General features: G+C 38.2%; 3 protein-coding genes across 3 annotated transcripts in view; 1 reads left to right on the forward strand and 2 right to left on the reverse strand.

Moving 5' to 3' along the window:
* Window positions 1–7: 7 nt before the first annotated feature.
* On the reverse strand, window positions 8–1,812 carry LOC125227232 (probable alpha-aspartyl dipeptidase). The gene is given in 4 exon segments (XM_048131490.1): window positions 8–95; window positions 828–1,311; window positions 1,314–1,384; window positions 1,490–1,812. Coding segments are annotated over 4 exon segments (828 nt in total). The 5' UTR covers window positions 1,687–1,812; the 3' UTR covers window positions 8–19.
* A 1,440-nt stretch (window positions 1,813–3,252) lies between these two features.
* LOC125227425 (SET domain-containing protein SmydA-8-like) overlaps window positions 3,253–24,539 on the reverse strand; it is a 34,311-nt gene continuing 13,024 nt past the window's right edge. Inside the window, exons 3-4 of the mRNA XM_048131740.1 lie at window positions 4,489–4,652; window positions 3,253–3,556 (exon numbers count right to left, since the gene is read on the reverse strand). Of these exons, the coding sequence (XP_047987697.1) occupies window positions 3,401–3,556; window positions 4,489–4,652 (320 nt within the window). The 3' untranslated portion in view covers window positions 3,253–3,400. The remainder of the gene's footprint in view (window positions 3,557–4,488; window positions 4,653–24,539) is intronic.
* Window positions 10,777–13,066, forward strand: LOC125227428 (protein ALP1-like). Its single transcript, XM_048131743.1, has 2 exons — window positions 10,777–11,196; window positions 12,066–13,066. The coding sequence occupies exons 1-2, from the start codon at window positions 10,892–10,894 to the stop codon at window positions 12,973–12,975; spliced, it is 1,215 nt and encodes a 404-aa protein (XP_047987700.1). The 5' UTR covers window positions 10,777–10,891; the 3' UTR covers window positions 12,976–13,066.

The following is a 24,539-nucleotide window of genomic DNA, read 5'->3' on the forward strand; positions in this document are numbered from 1 at the left end:
GTTTTAAATCTACAAATTTTTAGCTGACAATGTTGACTTCCTTGCACAAGAATGAAACATCCTCACCAGCTGGGATTTCTGTTTTAGGCTGGCCCCTAAAAAAAAAAGGAAGGTAGGTATATATAAATTATAAACTTATAGAATGTCCAGATTGCACACACTGCAGTGTTACTAAAAATAATGTATCAAACCAAAGAAAACAGCACTATGACTTCTCAAGGTAACAGATCTTCAGACTTATGCTGAAGTACCAACTTTATATTGTTCATTGTTGGATTATTAGAAATGATAATAAAAAATATTGCAGTATCCAAAGTTTATAGTGATGAGGGTACAGAGAACTGTTTCAGAGTTAATGCCAGTTCATTTAAAATGATGGTCAAAGTTACTTTTGGAAAATTTGAAATCAATTGCTTTTTTGCAATATTTGCCTAAATATTTTTTCAGTACAGATGATGCTTTTTTTACGCACTATTATATGCAGGAAGTGGTTCATTTTTTGTCAGTGTGCATAGCCGATTGCCCAAACGCTTCACGATTCGTGAGCGTTTCGTGAAGCGTTTGTGCATTCGGCTATGCACACATGTCGAAACTTCGGGGCTATCTGTACTGAAAGATGTCGTACTCCCTTTGGTCGTGTTTTAATTTATCGCCACTTGTTTCGTACTTCCGTTTTTTGGCACTTGTATCATAATGTACTATTTCCTTAGGATTTGTAAGGGTTCATCATAATCCAACCTATAGACACATTGCATAAATTAGTTGACCTAACTAAATTTGCACATAATTGCTGGTAATGAAAAATAAAATAAAGTGATCTATCTTACTTTTTAAAAAGAACAGCACCAGCAATTCCTTTGATTGTTAATTTAGATCCATTGACATGTAACATTGACCCTTCCCGCAAGCCAAGCACTGGGCCGTTTTGTACCTCCAAGTACTCATTGATTCTTTGGTCTCTTGTTTCTCCTTTATGAGTTGCACTCTCCATTTCAATATAATGGGGGTTTATGTTAAAAGGTACAATTCCAATAGCATCAAAAGTTGGAGGATGAACAATGGGCATGTCATTAGTTGTGTTTATACTTTTAGTAGCCACATTTGTTCCTGCACTGCTGCCGATATACAAAAGGTTTCCTTCATCCACCTTAGTTTTGATAAGTTTGACCAAGTCTTTTTCATACAGGCGCTTGAGGAGGAGGAAAGTATTGCCTCCGCCAACAAATATTGCTTTAGCAGAATTAATAGCAGCTTGTGGATCTGGATATGTATGCAGTCCTGTTACATTAAATCCCCATTGGTCAACAATTTTTTAATTTTTAATGTGTAACCATCAAAATCATTTTGAGCGTAAGGCACAAAGATTAGATCGTGTACATTATTTCTGAAATCAAAACATATTTTTATTCCCCAGTAAAGTAGGTACACATTGCCTCCCATTTATTTGTGTCGCGATTCATTAAACTATAAAATGGGGAAGAATACTTACTTCTGTAAAAATGAGCTTATTTCCTCTTTAGCAAACTCAAGTAAGGAATATCCATGGCAATTTGATGAAGAGAGAAGTAAAGCTTGACGACGAGACTCCATAATGGGCGTTACACTTGCAATGCTACTGAACGGTTTGCGAACAATATGTGATAAAGTAAACAATGGAACATGTAATATAAAATATGAATACCGCATGAATAAGGCGATTATGTAGCGGCGTTATCTTTTATGTTCTAAGATAAACTGATAGTGTTTTACTATTAAGTAAGTTAAATAAAAAATACAAAATCCTGTAAAATTCGTCAAAACAACAAACTTTCCTCAAAATAGGAATTTGACAATGACATTAACTTTTTGACGTTTATTTTTTTTTAAATCTGGATTAGGTAGGCTAAAGCTAGGAACATACTACGCGGACGTCCGTCGTAAAACGACCGCGACCGCGACCTATCAGTGTGCACGGAACAAAACATCCAGAGAGCCAGATTTCGATCGGACGTCCGTGCGCTCAAGGCCACGTCCGCGTCCGTCGACCGATAGTTTGCACGGCTATGTGTATTTCCATTGTCCAGATTCCCGTCCGCGGTCGATTTACGACGGACGTCCGCGTAGTGTGTTCCTAGCTTTAAGCAGTGTGTGGCAGTCAAAGTGGCAGTCAAAGAATATTTTATAAAGCTATGAACATACTACGCGGACGTCCGTCGTAAATCGACCGCGACCGCGACCGATCAGTGTGCACGGAACAAAACATCCAGCGAGCCAGATTTCGATCGGACGTCCATGCGCTCAAGGCCACGTCCACGTCCTTCGACCGATAGTTTGCACGGTTATGTGTAATTTTATTGTCCAGATTCCCGTCCGCGGTCGAGTTGCGTTGCGTTGCGTCTATCGATAAACATAATTTGTGTTGTGGGTTACTTTAGTTTTTGCTGTAATGAAACAAAAGGCATATTACATATTTATGTTTACATATTTTAATATTCATAAATACATGTTTTAGATATACACCGAAGCACCGAACGTTATAATTTGCCACTTTATTTAAAGAGTATTAAACAAAATATTTCACTAATACAAATAACGAAATTATGTAGAACTTTCCGCAACACTACAAATCCATCGGTGGTCGAACTGGAAACCCAACCCGAGTCTTCAGCTTACTCGGCCGGACGTCAAATGTTATCTCTGAAAGGCACCAGAAAGGCTATCATCATTGACCTATTGTTTATTTAGAGTAAAATCACTCTTTATTCACCATTCGGTGAGTAAAGAGTGATTTTACTCTGTAGCTAGTGTCGCTTCTTTTTAGGAAAAATAAATATCTAAGAGATGGCGATTAACATAAAGCACATTTTGGCAGTGTTTATTATTTTATTTATGTAAACATGAAATATTTCTTACACCTATAAATATGTATAAATCTGCTTACATGCATAGCTGTACCTACTTACCCGTACAATTCATTTGCTAGTTACTTATATTCTTAATAAGTAGGTAATTAGTGCTTTACACAGTAGGTAAGAGTAGATACAGTAACTTAATACTAATGACAATAATGAGACTCCGTTTACTTTGATATAGATAGACAAATAAGTACCTAGGTGAATAGGTACGAAGAAGTGGTTATAAATGTTATAATATATTATATTTGATGAATAAGAATTACTTATTTTAGAACGTTTAATATTACTATAGGTCCCTGTCCCTCTCACCTATATTTAAGTATTTAACATCTGTTTATTTTAACAAAACAACTTTAGACTAGAGGCTTGTTACTTTATTAGAACATTGATTGATTACTATCTCAGTTGCTCGCCCAATTTGTAGTAGGTACTAACAATGGGAATAATATAATAATTGATTTTTTTTTATTACAATTACTTATGCGTTGTAGCGTAAACAATAGACACTAAGCGTCCAGGATAAAGAACCTCTCTTCTTGTGGTTTGTCACAGCCGGGGCCGAGATACCGGCGTCGGAGCTCGAGATCAGGCGGCGCGGATACGTCGCCTTGCAAAATGCTGTAGGCCTGCTCAATTGTACTTTCGATTTCGGGCTTCAACTCCTGCAAGAAAAAACAAAACAATAAATTAAAACTTTTAAGGACACGAATAAGCTGACTGGAAATGGTAGGTCAGTTTAGACTGGTTTTGGGTAGGTGTGTACCGTGTACCTACTGATACTGAATGTCACTCGAGCGTAGATATTGCTATGAAATGCATGGTTGCTTCCAGAATTACGTTACGTGCCTATATAGCATACAGTGTGACAGATGCCACGCATTATCTCATATCTCAAAAGAGCTCTCTCTGCACATGCGGATCTAGCCGGCCTAGATAAAAATCACTATTTTGGGCGAGCCACAGAACTGACGATTTTTATAGTCATATCATATCGCTCTGTTAATAGATTTACCGTACCAAAACTTCAATCAATGACAGCAAACATTTCCACCGGCGGTGACACAGCACAGCACAGAGTACTCGCCTTATACAGGTCGGGGGAACGGCGCGCGCGCTCGGCTAGCGTGACGTGCAGGTGGCTCAGCGTTGACACAGCACAGAGTACTCGCCTCATACAGGTCGGAGGAGCGGCGCGCGCGCTCAGCTAGCGCGGCGTGCGGGTAGCTCAGCGGTGACACAGTACACAGTACTCGCCTCATACAGGTCGGGGGAGCGGCGCGCGCGCTCAGCTAGCGCGGCGTGCGGGTAGCTCAGCGGTGACACAGTACACAGTACTCGCCTCATACAGGTCGGGGGAGCGGCGCGCGCGCTCGGCCAGCGCGGCGTGCGGGTGGCTCAGCGGTGACACAGCATACAGTACTCGCCTCATACAGGTCGAGGGAGCGGCGCGCGCGCTCGGCCAGCGCGGCGTGCGGGTGGCTCAGCGGTGACACAGCATACAGTACTCGCCTCATACAGGTCGAGGGAGCGGCGCGCGCGCTCGGCCAGCGCGGCGTGCGGGTGGCTCAGCGGTGACACAGCACACAGTACTCGCCTCATACAGGTCGGGGGAGCGGCGCGCGCGCTCGGCCAGCGCGGCGTGCAGGTGGTAGAGCAGCAGGCCGCGGAGGTGCGCGTCGCCCGCGCCCAGCGCCGCCAGCGTGCGCAGCGTGCCGCGGCACAGCGTCTCCTTCAGCGACAGACGGGACTCCGACAGCTCTGTTGAACGCATCCGTATTCATATTCATATTCATTTATTCATAAAATTAACAATTTTACATGTCAAAGTTAAAGTTAAATTATCATAATTAGGGTACAATACAATATTACATTTTAAAAATAGAAAATACTCTCAAATAAATTCAATAATTAATTTAAAAAAAGAAATAGATGTTGAACAATAATTACAAAAAATAATAATAATAGTATGTGATCGTATTGAACATTAAATTGCATTATTATTATAATATTCTGAGATGTCATAAAAAGCATTAATAGTCAGCCATTTCCTTAATTTACTATAGAATGTGGCTTCATGTGGGAATTATTAATATTATAATGGGAAAGTGTGTGTGTGTCTGTTTGTTTGTCCGTCTTTCACGGCAAAACGGAGCGAAGAATTGACGTGATTTTCTAAGTGGAGATAGTTGAAGGGACGGAGAGTGACAAATAACTTTTGTCTCTTACTAACCCCCCACTTTCCTAAAATGGGTGTGAACGTTTGTATGGATACTTCCGCAATTTTCGAATTTAACGCGAGCGAAGCCGCGGGCACAAGCTAGTGTTAATATAATTATTATGTGGCAGATTCAATTGAATGCCTTTAATGTCAATACGAGGGTCATGCCAAAAGAAGTTAGATACTCCATGGTCATTTGATCGATACTGGCCAGTTATACACCATTGTAAAGGTAGGTTATTTGCTTATAAATTTAAAAATGGAACACTTGGAAATTCTGGCCGCTGTACACATATGGCCAACGGTTCCACCAACCCTTTGTGAAACCCCTTGGCCAAGATAAGAGCCGCTGTTTACACATTGGCGAACCAATCACTTGGCATTGGCTCTTCATGAAAGATGGACGTGGAATGGAAAAGTCTAGGAAATTCTAGATCATAGACGTTGACAGAAAAATTTGATTAAAAAATAATAACCCCGTAGTAAAATTAAATTATTTGAAATATTAACAATTTTTTGAATATTATGATAAGAACATTTATCTTTTTTAGGAAATACATTAAACATTTGCAAGGTTATTTTATTTCCTAAAATCTACACTATTATTGACATAGATAAACTTATTATTTTCGTAAATATTTCACTACCGTCCTCTCTGACGGCTGACGACCAACTGAATGAAGCGCCAACGTGTAAACGCAGTTGGCCATTGGCGCCAAGATCCTTTGATGTGTGGACATAAAACCGACACCAATCGGTTGGCCGGCAAGCGCAAGCGCCAAGTGCCAACTTACGGCCAAGTAGCCCTCTACACGCTTGGCCAAGGGGTTGGTGGAACCGTTGGCCATGTGTGTACAGGGGCCATTAGGATTCTTTTTTTAATTATTTTTTTTCTAAATAATTTTGGCGGGAATTTTCCGCAACAATGGAGCTTACTGGACGTGATTTTCGTGTTATGATATATTATGACTTTAAAAAAGGTTTAAAACCTCAAGAGTGTTTTGAACTTTTAGTCTCGACTTTTGGAGAGTCTGCGTGTTCACGTGCAACTGTTTTTAATTGGTTTGCTGAATTTAAAAGAGGACGGGAGAGCTTTAAAGATGAGGCGAAGACCGGACGGCCGCCAACCGCAGTCACTGAAGAAAATGTACAGGCTGTGGAAAAAAATATTCGTGCGAACCGACGAATTACATATGTAGAGCTCGAACGTGAACTGGGCTTTGGATCAGCAGCATTGCAAACTATAATTCATAGTAAACTGTCTCTTCATAAGCGTTTTTCAAGATGGGTGCCGCATAAGCTCACCGATTTATAGAAACCCCGTCGCATGGATTGGTGCAAATTTATGATAGATAAATTCGACGCAGGCGAGAAAAAAAACGTATATGATATACTTACAAGTAACGAAACATGGCTATATAACTACGATCCCGAAACAAAGCGACAGTCCACAGTATGGTGTTTTGTAGATGAACCGACGCCAACAAAATGTCGCCGAACCCGAAGTACACAAAAACAAATGGTTGCCTCATTTTTCTGCAAGACGGGACATATTGCTACAATAGTGATAGAAGATCAAAAGACAGTTAATTCAGAATGGTATGTGACAGTTTGTGCCCCAAGAGTACTGTCGATCAGCTTGGTGTGACAAGCGGCCGAAGTCAGGAACCCGGCACCTGCTCTGGCACCACGACAACGCTGCCCCGCACACTTCCGCTAGAACACTTGACTATTTCAGCTCAAAAAACCGGCCAAGAGCGTGTCGGGCCACGCTCAGTGTAGGGTTCCGTAGTTTTTCGTATTTTTCTCAAAAACTACTCAACTTATCAAGTTCAAAACAATTTTCCTAGAAAGTCTTTACAAAGTTCTACTTTGGTGATTTTTTTCATATTTTTTAAACATATGGTTCAAAAGTTAGAGGGGGGGGGACGCACTTTTTTTTCCTTTAAGAGCGATTATTTCCGAAACTATTAATATTATCAAAAAATGATTTTAGTAAACCCTTATTTATTTTTAAATACCTATCCAACAATATATCATACGTTAGGGTTGGAATGAAAAAAAATATCAGCCTCCACTTTGCATGTAGGGGGGGTACCCTAATAAAACATTTTTTCCCATTTTTTATTTTTGCACTTTGTTGGCGTGATTGATATACATATTGGTACCAAATTTCAGCTTTCTAGTGCTTACGGTTACTGAGATTATCCGCGGACGGACGGACGGACGGACGGACGGACAGACAGACATGGCGAAACTATAAGGGTTCTTAGTTGACTACGGAACCCTAAAAACTAGGGATGTACCGACTATTGATTTGGCCGACTAGGCCGACTACCGACTAGTCGGCGCGTGGGTGGCCGATTAGTCGGCTAGTCGGCCAGAACATAATTTTCGAGTAATTTATTAAAATTTTTGAATTACATTGGTCCTTTGTTGGCGCTTTTCATTATTTTTTAAAGGTTCAAAGGTCAATGAGAATATTGATATACAATTTCCATTTTTAACAAACGGTTTGGCTTAAGTGGGTAGGAATCCTGCATATGAAACCGATAGTCCTTGGTAGGACATTTCTTTCTGTGATTACCGCAGTTGTTCTTTTGACTAACAACATAACAAATAGGTTCATAATACAACAATATCAGCTGTTAATTTATGTTTGTACTGTTTTTCTATCACTTATAATGTGCCGACTAATCGGCCTTTTTTGCCGACTAGTCGCCGACTAATCGCCGACTACAAATGTGGCCGGATAGTCGGCTTTCCCGACTAGTCGGCGACTAGTCGGTACATCCCTACTAAAAACGTGACTATTCTGCCCCACGCCCCATATATATTCCCCTGACCTAGCCCCCTGTGATTTTTACCTTTTTCCTAAAATTAAAGAAAAATTAAAAGGAAAGAGATTTGAGAACAAAGAAGACGCCCTGGCTGCGTATAATTATGAAATTTCTGAGGTGTCTAAAGAAGAGTGGTCATCGGTATTTTCTAAGTGGTTTAGACGGATGGAAAAGTGTATACGTGTTCACGGTGAATACTTCGAAAAAATAGATAGCTGTAATAAAGAATAAAGTATGTAAATTTTGAGTATCTAATTTCTTTTGGCATGACCCTCGTAAACACATGTTAAAAATAAAATTACAAGGTCATTACTCGAAAAATATAAAAATTAGGTACTATGTATTAGGTAGGTTACACCCATATAAGCCAAAAATCGAAGATGGTTCCCGATCGACAGCATTTTACCTAACCAAGGTGGAATGAACACTGATGGATTGAAATTATACAATAGTACCTATACGTAAGTATTTATTAAATAGTTACACCTACAGTCCTAATACACCTTAATATTGTCGAAGGTTATGGACCCAGCATGGACCACCACAACCTTAAGGTATCATTCGTTCAGGCTTTTAAAAGTTTCAACAAAATTTAAATTTGTAAGCTTTTATTTATGAGCGATATTATTATAGCATGTGTGAGACACATATTATTTTGGTTCACACACTAAAGTAGGTATCTACTATCAATGAAGGTTAAATGAATTGCATAAGTAGAAAATATAAATTATAGTACCTAAGTATTTAGCATCTAAGTGTGTGAAGTTTATAATAAAAAAAATATATTATTTAGGTAGGTATGTGTAGTGTATGTATCTGAGAGGGGCGATTATTATTATTATAGCTTATAGAAATAATTGCCGGCTAGGCCATTGTTCTGCCAGAAATCTATCTTTGTAACGCGAGTACGCAAGACTTGTAGCGCAACCCGTATTGATATTCGATTCTTCATTCATTCTTGGCTCACTACAATGCAAATAGTTGGCTGCAAATTGAAAAAATGTATGTCTTCATCAGCATATTTTAAAGGCAAAATGCCAAATTAACACTTTGGTTTGCAGACCATGACCCTCGTAACAAAGACTAATATAACACTAAATAACAAATTGTCGGTTGCACTTATAAACATGGACACAAAGTGACACACACATTCGTTGCAGTATTTCCGTCTGCGTAGATTTCTACGTGCCCTTATCAATCAAACTGATGACACCAATTTGACGGCGCCTGACGAACGACGGCATTATTCACTACGTCAAATCGCTGAAAGACACTACCTCATATCTCACAAACGCATCATCGCGTCACATTAACACATCACTCCCGTACATAAATCATTACACACGCCAAAAACGACGATCGCAAGTACAGTGCACCGGGTTTATTAAGTGCATGGTATTATGGTTTGTAATACTAACGGCACAGGTAGACCAATCCACCGGCTGACGACGTGCGGCCGGGCGTTCCTCGCGGCGGCACCCATGTCAACGGCGGTTAATCGTACAACTGCCCCTCGCGATAATAACGCCCCTGATTTTATTGACTTGTTGCGTAGTACTGCATACCGTGACACGCTATTCTGAACGCGTGCTGTAACACTAACTAAAATAATACAAGCCGTCAAATTGCGTTTGAAGACCACGGAATGGCGCAGTTGTTTCGGATTTGGAATATAATTTGGACTATTACTGTCGCTTTTGATTTGAGGGGCGGGTATCTCCGTTCTCTACAAGTTTATGTAAGACATAAATAGTTGTTAAATGTATTAACATGATAATGAGTGGTTACGCAGTAGTCGCCTGGGCATGAGCTAGCGCGGCCTACATGTGCATCGCTGTGGCGCATCCAAATGTGGCAATGTGATCGTTGGTCATGACGCACACTGCTCCCTATTGTTTTAACTAGCACGGTCGCAACTCGTACTTAAGACACGAGAAATATTTGTATGTGAACAAATTAAACATCTTTCTGAAAACGGCACTAGATATCGATAAATTCGATAGATTAGATTAGATTAGATTTCTTTATTTCATGATAAAAATTACACTATAAATTTGTTACATGCCAAAGTTATGTTTATCTTCTCATCATGATCGTCAAAAATTACATTATGAATTGAAAATAATAAAATGAATAGTTTCTCCCAATAAGGATCGTCATTTACAAAGAGAAATACACAAAGCACAATAAAATTAACAAATGAAATAAAATCAGAAATGAAATACACAAAGCACAATAAAATTAACAAATGAAATAAAATCCGAAGTCAGTGTAATCAAATGCATGCTATCACAAATTCAATTCCATGTACTCATTTACAGAGTACAGAGGGTTATCTAACAAAAGGTTTCTCAATTTGCGCTTAAATGCTTCGTCACATGGCTCATTCCTAAGATCGGCAGGTAAGTGTTCGAAGTAAGTAGGGCCGATGACACGCGGGTTCTTTTTGAAAGTGCCATGCGACGGGGGACTGTTCTCAGACGGCCTGTAGCTCGAAGCTGTTTGCCCGGACAGGCAACGCGAGCAAATTGAGATATATTTTGCTTAACAAATAACAGTATATCAAACATATATTGTGAGTAGTGCGTCATTATACGTTGAGAAATAAAGAGCTCTCTGCATGGGTGCCTGTCTCTTACACCAGCAAGTATACGTATTGCGCGTTTCTGCATTATAAGTACTCTTATTGTATCTGATGAGTTTCCCCAGAGCAGTGATCCGTATGCCATGATAGAGTGGAAATGCGCAAAGTACACCTGCTTTAATGGTCACTAGTGGGCAATGCGTTGTCAACGAGTGGACAACGCGGTGTCAACAAGTGGACAACGCGGTGTCAACGAGTGGACAACGCGGTGTCAACGAGTGGGTATTCAACAGACAACTCGTCTAACCTCAGTTTTCGGTTGAATTTTGTCCTAAGAAGTCGTGTTGCTTTTGAAATGTCGTACTTTACATTCAGTGAACTGGCGATTATAGCTATTATACTCGATAATGAAAATGAACGAAACAGCAGGAAAAGAAGATATTGGGTACATGATATGTTGAGACAAAGGAAATCAGAAGGGGAATATTGGAATATCCGGAGACGTCTGCTAGATGACGAAGAAAAATTCTATATCTATTTCCGTATGCCGAGATACTTGTTTTATTATATACTTAATTTTATTGAGGACGACATCTACAAAAGAAACACGCGATTTAGAGAAGCTGTATCACCGGAAGAAAAGCTGGCAGTGACATTAAGGTAAGCAATAAGAAACTTTTTTATAGAATTATATTTATTTATTTATTCATATATCAAGTTAAAGGATAAATCAAGGCAAAGCAATTTTACTTTAGTTGTGTTAAAGAAGAGCCATCAACCCTCGATTCTTCCATAGGGGTTGTATTTTGCTGTTGGGTGCTAGCGGTGCTAGTACCGGTAGTACCTGTATTTATGTTTTGAGTTGTGTAGCCAGAAGTTCCTGGTGCAAAAAAATCATCATAGTAACAGTTTCGATTATTTTGCAGTTCTTGTATTTCAGCTTCCGAAACTAAATTAAAAATTCTTGACTTTAAAAGTGCTTGATTATAGGTAGATAATTTTTTTACTGTGCTAGAAATACTTAAAAAAAAATTATCCATTTCGTCATTCTGCTTTCCATCTTCATCTTTTTTGTTTTTTAATAAATATTCCATTAAAACCGCCGATGCACTTGTTTCTTGCAATTTCTTTCGTTTTGTCGTTTTTGGGATGTCAGGAAACACTGATTTAGATGATTCGTACATAGACACCGAAGATTCTGGACGCTCCGAGGTAATTGACGAGTCCTGAGATTCTTCATTATTAGTCAAATTGGCAAAAATTTCGGCAGCAGATAAGCTATTTTCATCATCACCATCATCTGTGTTGTCCACTGACGTCACTGTAGACCGTTCTTTATAATGTGGTAGTAAAAAAGACATTTCAGTTTCATATTGCCATTTTTTATTAGTAGTAGCACTCTGACCACTTTTAGTTGCTTTCTTTTTAATGGCTCTTCTATGATATTCCCTTAAGTTTTGCCATATCTTCTTACATTCTGACGCTGTAACAAAATAAATATAAATATAAAGAAAAATTGGTTGTTTCAGGTACTTGATTAGTGGCTGTTCATTTAGGACTATGAGTTCAAGCTTTAGGTTAGGCGAAAGTACCATCCGGTCGATATTAAAAGATGTGTGCAATGCGATTATAAATAAAATGAAGGGGAAGTTCATGCCCACACCTACTACCAAAGACTGGAAAAGAATCGCAGATGGTTTCAATAAAAAATGGAATTTTCCAAACTGTATAGGTGCCATCGACGGCAAACATGTAAACATAATTGCCCCTCCTAGCAGTGGCTCGCTATTTTTTAATTATAAAAAACACTTCTCTATCGTCCTCATGGCTATCGTCGATGATAGATACAGATTTATAGCTGTTGATATAGGGGCCTATGGCAGGAATAGTGATGGCGGAATTTTGGCATCGTCAAGATTAGGAAGAGCGATTGAAATGAATACGTTTAATATTCCAACTGACACACCATTACCTGGTACTGAAATAGTAATGCCACATGTTTTTGTAGCCGACGAAGCGTTTCCTTTAAAAAGGAATTTATTGCGACCATATCCTCGTTCAAGTGGCATTTCAGAAAAGGAAAGAATATACAATAATCGCTTATCACGAGCTCGCAGAGTGGTTGAAAACGCGTTCGGCATCTTATATCAAAAATTTGGAATTTATAATAAGAATTTGCATTTACACCCAAAATATGTTGATATTGTGGTCTTTGCGACGTGTATTTTACACAATGTCATGCGGTGTTATAATATAATATCCGATGATGAAGTCAACACAAGGCAGAGTTCAGCCAATAATGATCATGAACAGAGATTACTAAGTACACTTCCAGAAGATATAAGTGAATCTTCGGCATCTGCTTTTGAAACTCGTGATATGTTTGCAACTTATTTTCAATCTCCGGAAGGACGAGTTCCGTGGCAGCATTTAATATAGATCATGGATAGTTAATATGTCATAATCATCATAAGAAGTTAGTTAAAATATTATTGGCTTATTTAGAATATTAAACAAGTTTCTATACTCAGGTTGGAGTTTTATTACTGATTACCTATATTAAATGAATGTAAGGCACTTTATTATAAAATACAGAAACCCAAACTAAAAATAAAAAAATATATGACGTAGATTTAATATTTTATGTCAGTAAATTCTGGGATTTTATATTACTGTATGTGAAAACACGATTTTTTACGATAAACCAAGATTTTTCGAGTGTCAAAGTAGAAAATCGTAGGTACTGTACAATAACATACTTTCTTTGGATGTTACAGGTTGAATTAAATTTTCTCAAAATGTACTTTAATGAAATGACTTATAAGTTTCAACATTTTTTTTAATATCTATTAGAATCACACATATTTATTGGTTCGATAGCTGAATTTCTGTAGATTATGGCAAAATCAATAACTCAATACCAACACAGTACCTTTACGCTGAAAACGTCACAAATAGAAATTGATTATGTTAATAGTTATTTGTTATACAAGGGGGCAAAGTTGTATTTTAACGCCGAGTGTGGAATTGAAAAACGAGCTAGTGAAAGGATTCTATAGTTGAACCACGAGCGAAGCGAGTGGTTCGAGAATAGAATCCTGAACTTGCGAGTTTTTTAACACACGAGAAGTAAAATACATTTGCACCCGAGTGTAACACAAAACTTTTCCCCTCACTATGGCGAGGAAACTACAACGCACTCACTGCTTCCAGTAGTTTCACAGGTGGCAAATCATCTTTGTTACTAGATTCGCCTACTTTTATAAATTTTAAAGCAGTTAATTTGACTTTATTCAAGGTCAAATTACTTTACCCACTAGTGGATAAAATGTGTTTTTACCCGCTGGTATTAGAGGACAAAACACGTGTTTCCGAGCTAGCAATACAATAGCGATTTCATTCCATGCCTTTTCCTTCTTATTTACGTCGCTATATTTCGAATCACTAAGGTCGTATAGTAGCGGATATTTTCGCACTTCTTCTATCAACTTTTCTTTCTGCATGATTTACAAAAAATATCACTGTACCGCTTATCAACGTGCACCCCGTCTTTCGATTCTATAGCGAATGATGGCGGGCGGGGGGAAGGCACGGGGCGGACGGGTGGGTTGGCAAATGGTTGCCCGTCACGCGTCAGTCGCAAACGCATAGTCGTTGCGGGGACGACGTGTGGTCAATGCGTGGCAAACGTGTCGGAGTTGACCTTAGTGTACAACGCGTAGACCACACGTCGTACACTACTTCAATATATATTTTTTGAAATCAAACCTAGAAAATAGGACATAGGGCTTAAATTTCAATATTTGGCATAGAATCGAGTCGCCGTTGAGTTGTTATAATGTGCGAAGACCTTAGGCTTCTGCGGAGATAAGAGGCTTCAGCTTTCTCAAGGCGAACGACGCACCACCCAATCGATCACAAAGATTGTCAACATGGCACTTCCAATTCAGAGTGTTGTCTATCAGGAACCCTAAAAACTTACTCTGTTCACACATGGGCATCGGAAAATTAGTCATGCATGATGGTGGTTGTACCTTTCGACCGGAAAATAACATTATATTTGACTTAGAATAATTGAGTATGAGACCATTTGCTGAAAACCATGACTGCAATTGGTGGCAAGCATCATTAATTTTTAAAGCCAACTGGTCATATGTACTTGCACCAACTAATACATTCGTATCATCCGCAAACAATACAGGCAAGCCAGCTCCAATATTCGATGGTAGGTCGTTCACAAATAATAAAAACAAGGTATTTCCGAGGGACGAACCCTGAGGAATACCGATATTTATGTATCCCACATCAGATTGGATTGACTTGCCGTCAGTGAGTAATTTCACGACTTGCTTGCGGTCTGACAAGAATGAGGTATACAGTTTATGGGCAGTGCCTGTGATTCCATACATTTTCAATTTTTCAAGGAGTAATTCGTGGCTAATGACGTCAAATGCCTTTGACAAGTCGCACAGTATTGCGGCAATCTTATCCTTATCGTCTAACCCTGTCATTATAGAATCGAATATCAAGTGGTTGTTGACATTTTTTGTCGGTATGCGAATTGGTTTTCCGTAAGTAGGTTATTCGATTCTATATGACTCATAAGGTGAGACGACAGGACCGATTCTACCATTTTAGAGATTGTGGGTACTATTGTAATAGGCCTACAGTTGTTGACGTCACACCTGTCACCCTTTCCTTTGAACACTGGACAGACTCTCGTATTTTTCAGCACGTCAGGATACGTGCCAGTTTCAAAAATAATATTTATAAGAGTGACAAGTATGTCGCCAACAACTGGCCACAAACATAAAATAATTTTCGGCGAAATGTCAAACGCATCGATAATATTTATAATACATACTTACACTGCTTACACACTACGCGTGATGTTGTACAATGCTAATGATAACAAATATCATAGAAATCGAAGTATCGGATAGGCATCCGGATCGGAATCCTGACACTTTATATCGCGCGTGTTAGCGTGAGTCAACCTTCAATTACGCAATGACTTCCCATCGAAGTATGGACACTAAGTATAGTTATTTGTTATACAAGGGGGCAAAGTTGTATTTTAACGTCGAGTCAAGAATTGAAAAACGAGCAAGTGAAAGGATTCTATAGTTGAACCACGAGCGAAGCGAGTGGTTCGAGAATAGAATCCTGAACTTGCGAGTTTTTTAACACACGACAAGTAAAATACATTTACGTTCACATCACATGATTTGTTAAGACAATTTAAGCACAGGGAGAAAATTGTCCCGTCTGGGACATGCCTTTACAAGAATTTATATTTAAAAAAGTAACTAATGACACGTTCGGATTTCAAATATTCTTTGCACTCTTGTGGATAAAATGCGATTTTGCTATCTGTTTTTAAAAAATAAAAAAGTCCTTTCGAGCTAGTGAGGGCTTTCCCTCTGTGTAGAAAAGTCTTATGATCGAGATAAAGCTGTTCAAGAGTCTAATGACACCGATTCATTTATGTCCGTTTATAAATAAATATTAATTAATATAAAGTATACTTTCATATTATTATGTAGGTAACCAATACCATAATAGTAGTAAGTAGGTATCACAACCGAACCTTGATATCAAAGTTGTTAAGTAGGTAATTAATCCTTGACTCGATACAAACCGCAAACTGCCCGCGGATATAATATCTACACACCACAACCCATTATGTAATGTGATATAAGTAAATATAGGATTCTTATTAGATAACAGCATACAAGAAACCTACTGAAAGCCCAGGCAATTTGTATTACTAGTATTAATTATGTAGGTACCTACATTTAAAAAAAATACGCGCAGGTATTAAACGTCTCACCGGTCAAAGACTCGCCTAATATTTTTAAAATATTCCTTTTACTATTAATTGCTAGGTCAATTCTATTTGAATAGAGCAAAAGCACTTAGGGGCTTTTTTAAGACCAAACGGCAATAAAACATATTCATACTGTCCTTCGAGTGTTAGGCCGTTTTCACATTATCCGATCCGATATCGGATGTCGGACCGACATCCTACATCCGATAAACGCTTCCGATAGTGTCGGATGTCGGTCCGATAAAACGCATTGTTCCAAATCAATGAACTATGATTTTGTGTCAAAAAATATTTAAAAAATGTTTTATATTTAATAATTATAAGCACTATATCCTAAATATTATATTGTAAAATTAAAATAACGAGCATAAAAAATACTCAGGGTGTCAGGCAAAATAAATAATTTTACATTTTACTATATCTACAAAAAGATGAAAAAACTAGTATCCGCAATTCGGACCGATGCATTACAACCTTTTTTTTTCAATGGAAATTGTCAACTAATTTGAATTTCGATCATTAGCAGCTGTTTAATAGACGCCATTTTTGTCACGCACACTACTACAAACGTATACATACATTATATACGCACACAAACAAATATTATCGGCCGACAACTGACGGGGGGTCCGACATGCCAAAAAATGTCGGAAGCGTCCTGCCGATATCGGTAGTTCCATGGTGCCTCGGACAAAAACTGTTGTAGGAGAGTGCCATCGGCATTAAATCCGCAAATTTTGCGTTTTATATCGTTTTTTAGTAATAATAATCTATTAAATACATAAATGAAGACCTGGAAGCGCATAAATCTTACATTTTACATCCTTCCTACATCCGATATCGGATCGGATAATGTGAAAACGGCCTTAGACTGCCGCTCAATACCTACTCAGATAAGTCAAAGGACGTAATGTCTAAACCGCCCTCCATGCGATACGCAGAAAGAATCCACACTCGCGTTCGCGGCATCGCAGTGGCATCTACAGGGTGTATTTTGATAGCGGGCTACCAGATCCCGTGCTGCCACTCAAAAATGTCATGCTTTCTTATAAGCTTGATTTCTAAAATAAAACTTTCCTTACCTGTACTATCGGTATCGCTGCCAATATGGATTAGTCTGACTCTATATAAGGACTGTATCGTTAAGTATAAGGACAAAACAAACCTCGTCTAAATGTTGACATGTGCATAATTTTGTATTATGTGTATTATTATGTTCCGAGAGTATGATCTTAAGGTATTGGTAAGTACTATTTGATATAAGAAGGTCTGATATTTTTTTTATTTTAGGGACTTTATGGTACTTTTATTAAGGTCTAGCAAATAAATTTCGGACAACCCCTATCTGGCTTAATTTGAGAATATTTCAATGACTCTTTGTACGATTTCAACAAACAAAGGTTAATATGCTGCCAAAATATATTCTTTAAGAGTCCTCTTCATGGTTTTTCCGATTGGGTACTTGTAGAATAAATGCGGCGAATTTATATAATTTAAAAAAACGCAATTTTGAGCAACGTTCCGGATTGCCGTAAATTTTTGATGCTAGCAGGATGAGAGAAACAGATAAAAAAATTTGCCATAGGCCAAAGTCTAATTGACATTCATGGTGTTTGAACAGTGCTTAAACCAGATCGATATAAACAATGTATGATAGTCAAATTCGACATCAAAGTCGGAGTTAGAGTAAGCACCATGCCACATTCTCTAAATGGCCGCCTTACACAGATCCTGAACTATATTTTTTTAAAATAACAGTGGCTAGACTATGTCAGATATTCTGCTTTGTGGATCATGTGTCGTTGAATTCGCACCATACAATTTTCCAATCACGTCTTTTACGCACTTTGTGAATTTTCTAGTAGTGTCCGGAATCGTAATGTACTCTTAAGTCAATACTGTCGAATATGCTTTACGTCAGTTTCTAGGACAAAATGTAAAAATTAAGCGTATTTAAGAAAAAAATATCCACTCAAAGTTGTCTTCATACTTAACGATACAGTCTTTAGGATAAATAATTACGTACTTTGACACGTGTTTTGTCTTTAATACCAGCGGGTAATTTTATCCACTAGTGGATAAAAATTTTTGAATATAGTCAAATTTTGTGGCTAAAACTGATAAAAGTGGATGTATTTAGTGATGAAGATGATTTACCACCTGTGGAATTACTGGAAGCAGTGATAAACGCGTTTTTTGCGTTGTAATTTCCTCGCTATAGTGAGGGGAAAAGTTTTCTCGTGTGTTGAAAAACTCGCCAAGTTCAGGATTCTATTCTAGAATCACTCGCTTCGCTCGTGGTTCAACTATAGAATCCTTTCACTTGCTCGTTTTTCAATTCCACACTCGGCGTTAAAATACGACTTTCCCCCTTGTATAACAAATAACTATTCTTCTACAGAACTTGTTAGCAGTGTGTTGTCAGCACCTTGTTAGAAAGGTATATAATCAGTCTCCGTAACATACAATTACTATCCGTAAAATCTTTATCTAGATCTATACACCGTATTTTTTTTGTTTTCCGTTAAATTCGACACGTCGTTAGGTTCATTATCGGGAACCATCCTGTATATCAGTTTTAGTTAAATTCGCAAAAAAAATAATTCATCATTTTCATACATAATAAATGAATTTATTAGTTTGAGAGACCTTTAAGAATAACGTTAAAGTAAGTGTCAAGTGATTGACGGCATATGACAGAACAAATAACAACATTAGGAATTGGTAAAGGCTGTGATACACGCGTTCAGCAATTATCTTTATTTTTTTAATAACTCGATAACCGCAAGAGTTAAGACGCTAGTTTCTTAGAGAAATTAATTGCATTTGATGTAATGAATTTTCCCTTAAAGTTAACGGAATTCAATAAAACAGGGTGTGTACAATCACAAGTCATCATTACACTATTGCGCTGAAAAGCAACTCATCTGAATTAATCGACAACGTAGTTTGACGCGCATGCTTTGAATCGGTTTAATTTTTGACACGGTCTTGATTCATAGTATATTAGGCGGTGTTGTACAGACGTTTTTATACTATAAACACTAACATTTTGTTCACAATTTCGTGTTCTATCGCTCTTAACTGTCAAGGGAGACAATACAAATTGAGCAGTTTCATATGTGCTCTGCCTACCCTGTGTGGGAATAAACGTGACGTGGGTTTATGTATGTATGCCTAAAATAATTTATTACTTCGTAATGCCACCATATACAATTTTTGCTAATGAATTTTGTGTCTAGTTGTACTTGAAATTTAGTCGAGTTTCATTTGTTCGAAAAGTTTTAGAAACAAAATAAATGCTACCTTATTTGTTTACATGAAAGGTAAAATTCCATTGAAACCAAATGTACATCTGAATGAATATTGGGCGGTAAGAGTTTTTTCTCAAACATGGTATGAAATATTGATGTTATGTGCCTTATAATTGGCAGCGAAGTATGACGTTGCAGGTGCGGCTAGGACGATTGATAGATAATGGAATTTCATACAAACCTTGCAGGCCAAGGCCGGCAAAGTCCTCTTTTTTAATTTCCAAACACAGATAATTGTGACATAACTATTGGGGCTAGGCTTTAATCAAGTAAACTATGAGAATTCTTTTATAACTGAACTTTATTTAGCTTGTCAACACGTTACATTTGAATTACGTTAAACCGCATTGATAGAGGCGCCACCTGACAGAACCTACTATGAACTAACATGACGGCTATCAAATAGGTCATCTACATACAGGTAGTATCTTTTAATTTATACTCCAACACTCCCACTTAAATTAATAAGATTAACTTCTGCAATAACTAAAACATAAATCAATATAAATCAGACCTTAAAATAATATCTGATCTCGAATGCAATTAAATTTGCCAACAGGCAGAGCTTTTGTGAGAAAATCTGCCAGTTGTAATGAACTTTCCACATTTTTATCGATTAATTGCACTCTGGTTATCTACGACGTGGAGTGTTACAGATTCTTGCGGTCAACTTATATCAAACAATAATTGCTTTAACCACAAAATCTCCTTAGCCGCAACACTAGGTCTTATATGATAAAAACAATAACGCTCCCACTGTCTCTCTGTAAAGGAAATCACTGCACATTTCAATATTCAATTTCTCAACAACTGTACATTTACGTCTTTAGCATCAGTCATATTATATATCTATATGTATCAAATTCTCTATTACATTTCTGACCTACAGAGTAACATCCTTTCTGTTAGTTAATCTCCATGGCAACAAAGCAATTGCAATCTAATGTTTCAAAATTTCAAAATTACACTTCACATCATTCAAAATCATGGATAAAATATCCTTTACGTATAAAGCCCATAATAGTCAACATAAATTACGCAATTGTCAGATTGACATAGTTTAAACACATATGATGTCAAAAATGAACAAAACCTTTTTTCGATATCTAGAACTCTGCTTAAAGCCATACAAAGATTTGTTCAACTTACATACTTTTGACGACTCAGCTTTCACACCCTCTGGTACCTCGGAGAGCTCGCCATACAAGGAGGCGGTCTTCACGTCCAACTGCTGTATCTCGAGGTTTTCTTTGGCTGCCAAGCTCAATAGCAACCTAATGGAGTCATACCTGGTCGTAGGCGAAAACGTTTTCTTGTAATCCACATCTTTTACCTGTGAAAAACCTTTTGAACGAAGTCTAGCCTTAAATCTTTCTATTTCTCCTTCTCTGTTTCTGTTCTCACTACTCATTGCCTCTTGATATGTGTTTGGTATCTTCACTTCAGTAAAATTTACTTCTAAATTCTCGCTTGACTTATGAGACCGTAGTGTCATCATATTGCTGCGTACATCTTGATTGATAATGATTCGCTTCGGTGGCTGATATGAATCATCAGAGTCAGGACTTGAACTCTGCACGCTCTCATAGGATGACAGTTCGTCTTGACTTTCTTTTTGTGGTGAAGATGGGGCACTTTTTTCTTGATCGTTATCACTGTTATTTGTCATTATCTCGTTCTCATCCCCACTCAACTTAACCTGTGCAAAGTTTTGACGTTTTTCTGGTACACTTCCTTCATCAAATCTGACATCTCTAGATATTGTAATTTTCCTTGTATTCTGATCATACATCCTGTAGTTCTCTTGCTCATATCCAACCAGTAACATCTTCTCACACTTTCTGTCTAGTTTCGTCCTTTTCTCTTTTGGTGTATGGACATATCCCACAGAACCAAACACTCTGATATGCCTCAGACTTGGCTTATCACCAAACCACAGTTCATAGGGTGAGATGTTCGGTGTCTGGCTGGATGAAGTTCTGTTTAAGATGTATACTGCACAATTCGCAGCCTCTCCCCATAAGTTCATAGGTATGTCTTTAGCATAAAGCATTGATCTAGCTGACTTAATTATCGTTCTCAATTCTTTCTCGGCCTGATCTATCTGCTGAGCTGTGTAGGGCGCCTTACACTCATGGCTTATACCTTTGTCTTCTAGAAAGTTCTTAAAGTCGTGGTTTACGAACTCACCTCCATTATCTGTGTGTAAGGTGCGCACGTCATGCAAAAACCTGTTCTTTACAATAGCATTGTATTTCATGAAACAGTCAAGCACCTCATTCTTATGTTTCAAGAAGTAAATATGACGATAGCTTGTCGCTCCATCCTTAAACAAAACAAAATATCTCTTTCCTGACACAGACAGTTCCTCTATAGGGCCACAGACGTAACTGTATACAATATCTCCAGGTTGGGTTGGGCCTCTATGAGATTTATTGAATGGCAGCCTGGACTGCTCGCCATACTGACACGCTTCGCATACAAAAGTGTCACTGCCAGTCAATGTCACAGGAATGTCACCATTTTTGCTCATATTTTGTAGTTCTTTAGTATTCACGTGCCCGAGTCTCTCGTGCCAAACTTTAATGTCAGTTTGCACTACGTTACAGGCCTCTTGTATAACAGTCTTAATGTTTAACTGATATAAATTGTTGTCTTTCATTTCGGCACACATCACAACAACATTATTTTTCATAAGGAGTGCTCTTTTATCATTCTTGGTTACTACGTAACCTTTTCTAGTTACTGCACCCTCTGAAAACAAATTTCTTCGCAAGTCAGGCACATACAACACATCTCGTAATATACATTGCTCCCATTGACCATTAACCACTTTATTTATCAGAATGGAGCCTTTTCCGCGAACTTGAATATCTTGTTTATTTCCCAACTTGACAGTTCTGTCATTTCCACTCTGATAATTCTCAAATTCATGGAAATAATCTCTTCTGAATGTCATGTGCTTACTCGCTCCCGAGTCTAAAAACCATACGTCATCATCACTATACGTATAAGAGGAACTATTCTCAGCACTCAACGCTAACATGTCTGATTGCTCTTGGTTCTTACGAACAGATTTCTTAGGGGCTCTACAATCCCTCGCAAAATGACCTCGTTTGTTGCAATTGTAGCAAACAAACCTATGTGTGTGACTGGAGGTACTAGCTTTACTATTGTTACCTTGTTTATACTGTTCGCTTGGCTTCTTTGACACTATTAATGCGGACTCACTTTCTTCATCTGTAGTCAAAGTCGCTTCTTCGTCTAACAATCTAGAAGTCAAATTCTGTAACGTTTGCTTAGACGACTCTAAAGATAGCCAAGCTTGCCGAAGGGAACGATAACTAGGAGGCAGGGTCGACAGTATTTTAGTAATTATGGCCATGTCACTAATAGTTTCACCACTTTCTTTCAACTGCTTGGCTAAATTTTCTACCTTCGAAATATGTTGAGCGATGCTGTCAGTTGCTGACATTTTATACTGGTAAAACTTTTCATGGACCATCATCTTATTATACTCCGACTTTTGTTCATATATCGACTCCAATTTATCAATAATCTCCTTGGCAGTTTCACAATTTTCTATGAGCGAGATTTGGTTCAAATCCATAGACGAGGTAATAATAAACATAGCCATACCATCTTGTTTCAACCATTGTGCAGATTGAGTCGCCGTCGCTTGTTCGGGTTTTACTTGCGTAATATCCAAACCCTTAGCTTTCAAGGCACAATTTATCTGAAACTTCCACTGGCGAAAATTCCTACCATCAAATTTTTCTACTCGCATTGCATTAGTGACCTCCATCTTTTCTACCTATCTTTCACGCGAAACACACTTATTCGCGAACTTATTTCTGCTCTTCACAGTTTATTTCTACGCGCACTAGCGTGCCTGGGCCCCATAACCTATTGGGGCTAGGCTTTAATCAAGTAAACTATGAGAATTCTTTTATAACTGAACTTTATTTAGCTTGTCAACACGTTACATTTGAATTACGTTAAACCGCATTGATAGAGGCGCCACCTGACAGAACCTACTATGAACTAACATGACGGCTATCAAATAGGTCATCTACATACAGGTAGTATCTTTTAATTTATACTCCAACAATAACATCCAGGTATTTAGCCAATTAAAAAAAAACTATAAGGGGCTTTATAGACGTGCCGACTGCAACTGGTACGGGCCCTAGACAATATTTGATTTTGAGTGCGTTTTCATACAAAAAAAAAATTTTTCGTTTTTTTTAATTTTTTTTTAACTTTTTGTTTTTTTATAAGCGTATACGGGATATCAAAGGGGAACGAAAATTCGATTATTTTTGCGCTACGACGCACCGTTTAGGAGATACAGCCATCCAAAGTTACTATTTTCAGTAGACTTTATTTATTTCATACCATGTTTGAGAAAAGCACTATACATACCTCGGTGGGAAATGGGGTTGCCCGCCTCAGACCTATCCGGCCTCGCTTCGCTCGGCTCTATATGTCTTCGCGGGTCTATATGTCTTCGGCCGGCAACCCCCTTTGTCCCGGCCTCTGTAGTAATGTACTATTAATATACGTAAATATAAAAGTACTTGATGCTGCGAGCTGCGTAAAAATTACTGATGAGATTGATTCTCAATTCCCAGTTCCGTCGAACCTAGTCGCAGTGGCCTAGTCGAAGTGACAGTTGACGTTACGTGGCGATCGAACACAAATAATTGGCTCTGTCGCGCTAATATGGAAGAGTGATAGAGAGAGCTAGCTGCTACGATAACGATATGAGCGTAAGCGGCTGTGTCGCTGACGATGACAGGTACCCTGTGCTCTGTCCTCCCTAAGTGCTCAGATTAGTTAAAGTGGAAGTGACTTAA

The sequence above is a fragment of the Leguminivora glycinivorella genome, chromosome 6 (assembly GCF_023078275.1).
Source record: "Leguminivora glycinivorella isolate SPB_JAAS2020 chromosome 6, LegGlyc_1.1, whole genome shotgun sequence".
Classification (NCBI taxonomy): domain Eukaryota; kingdom Metazoa; phylum Arthropoda; class Insecta; order Lepidoptera; family Tortricidae; genus Leguminivora; species Leguminivora glycinivorella.

What these genes read in the sequence shown, in the direction of transcription:
- LOC125227428 (XM_048131743.1), top strand. Translation starts at nt 10,892, where the DNA reads ATGTCGTACTTTACATTCAGTGAACTGGCGATTATAGCTATTATACTC. An exon ending in AAGCTGGCAGTGACATTAAG is followed by an intron (nt 11,197 to 12,065) that starts GTAAGCAATAAG and finishes TGGTTGTTTCAG; the next exon opens with GTACTTGATTAGTGGCTGTT.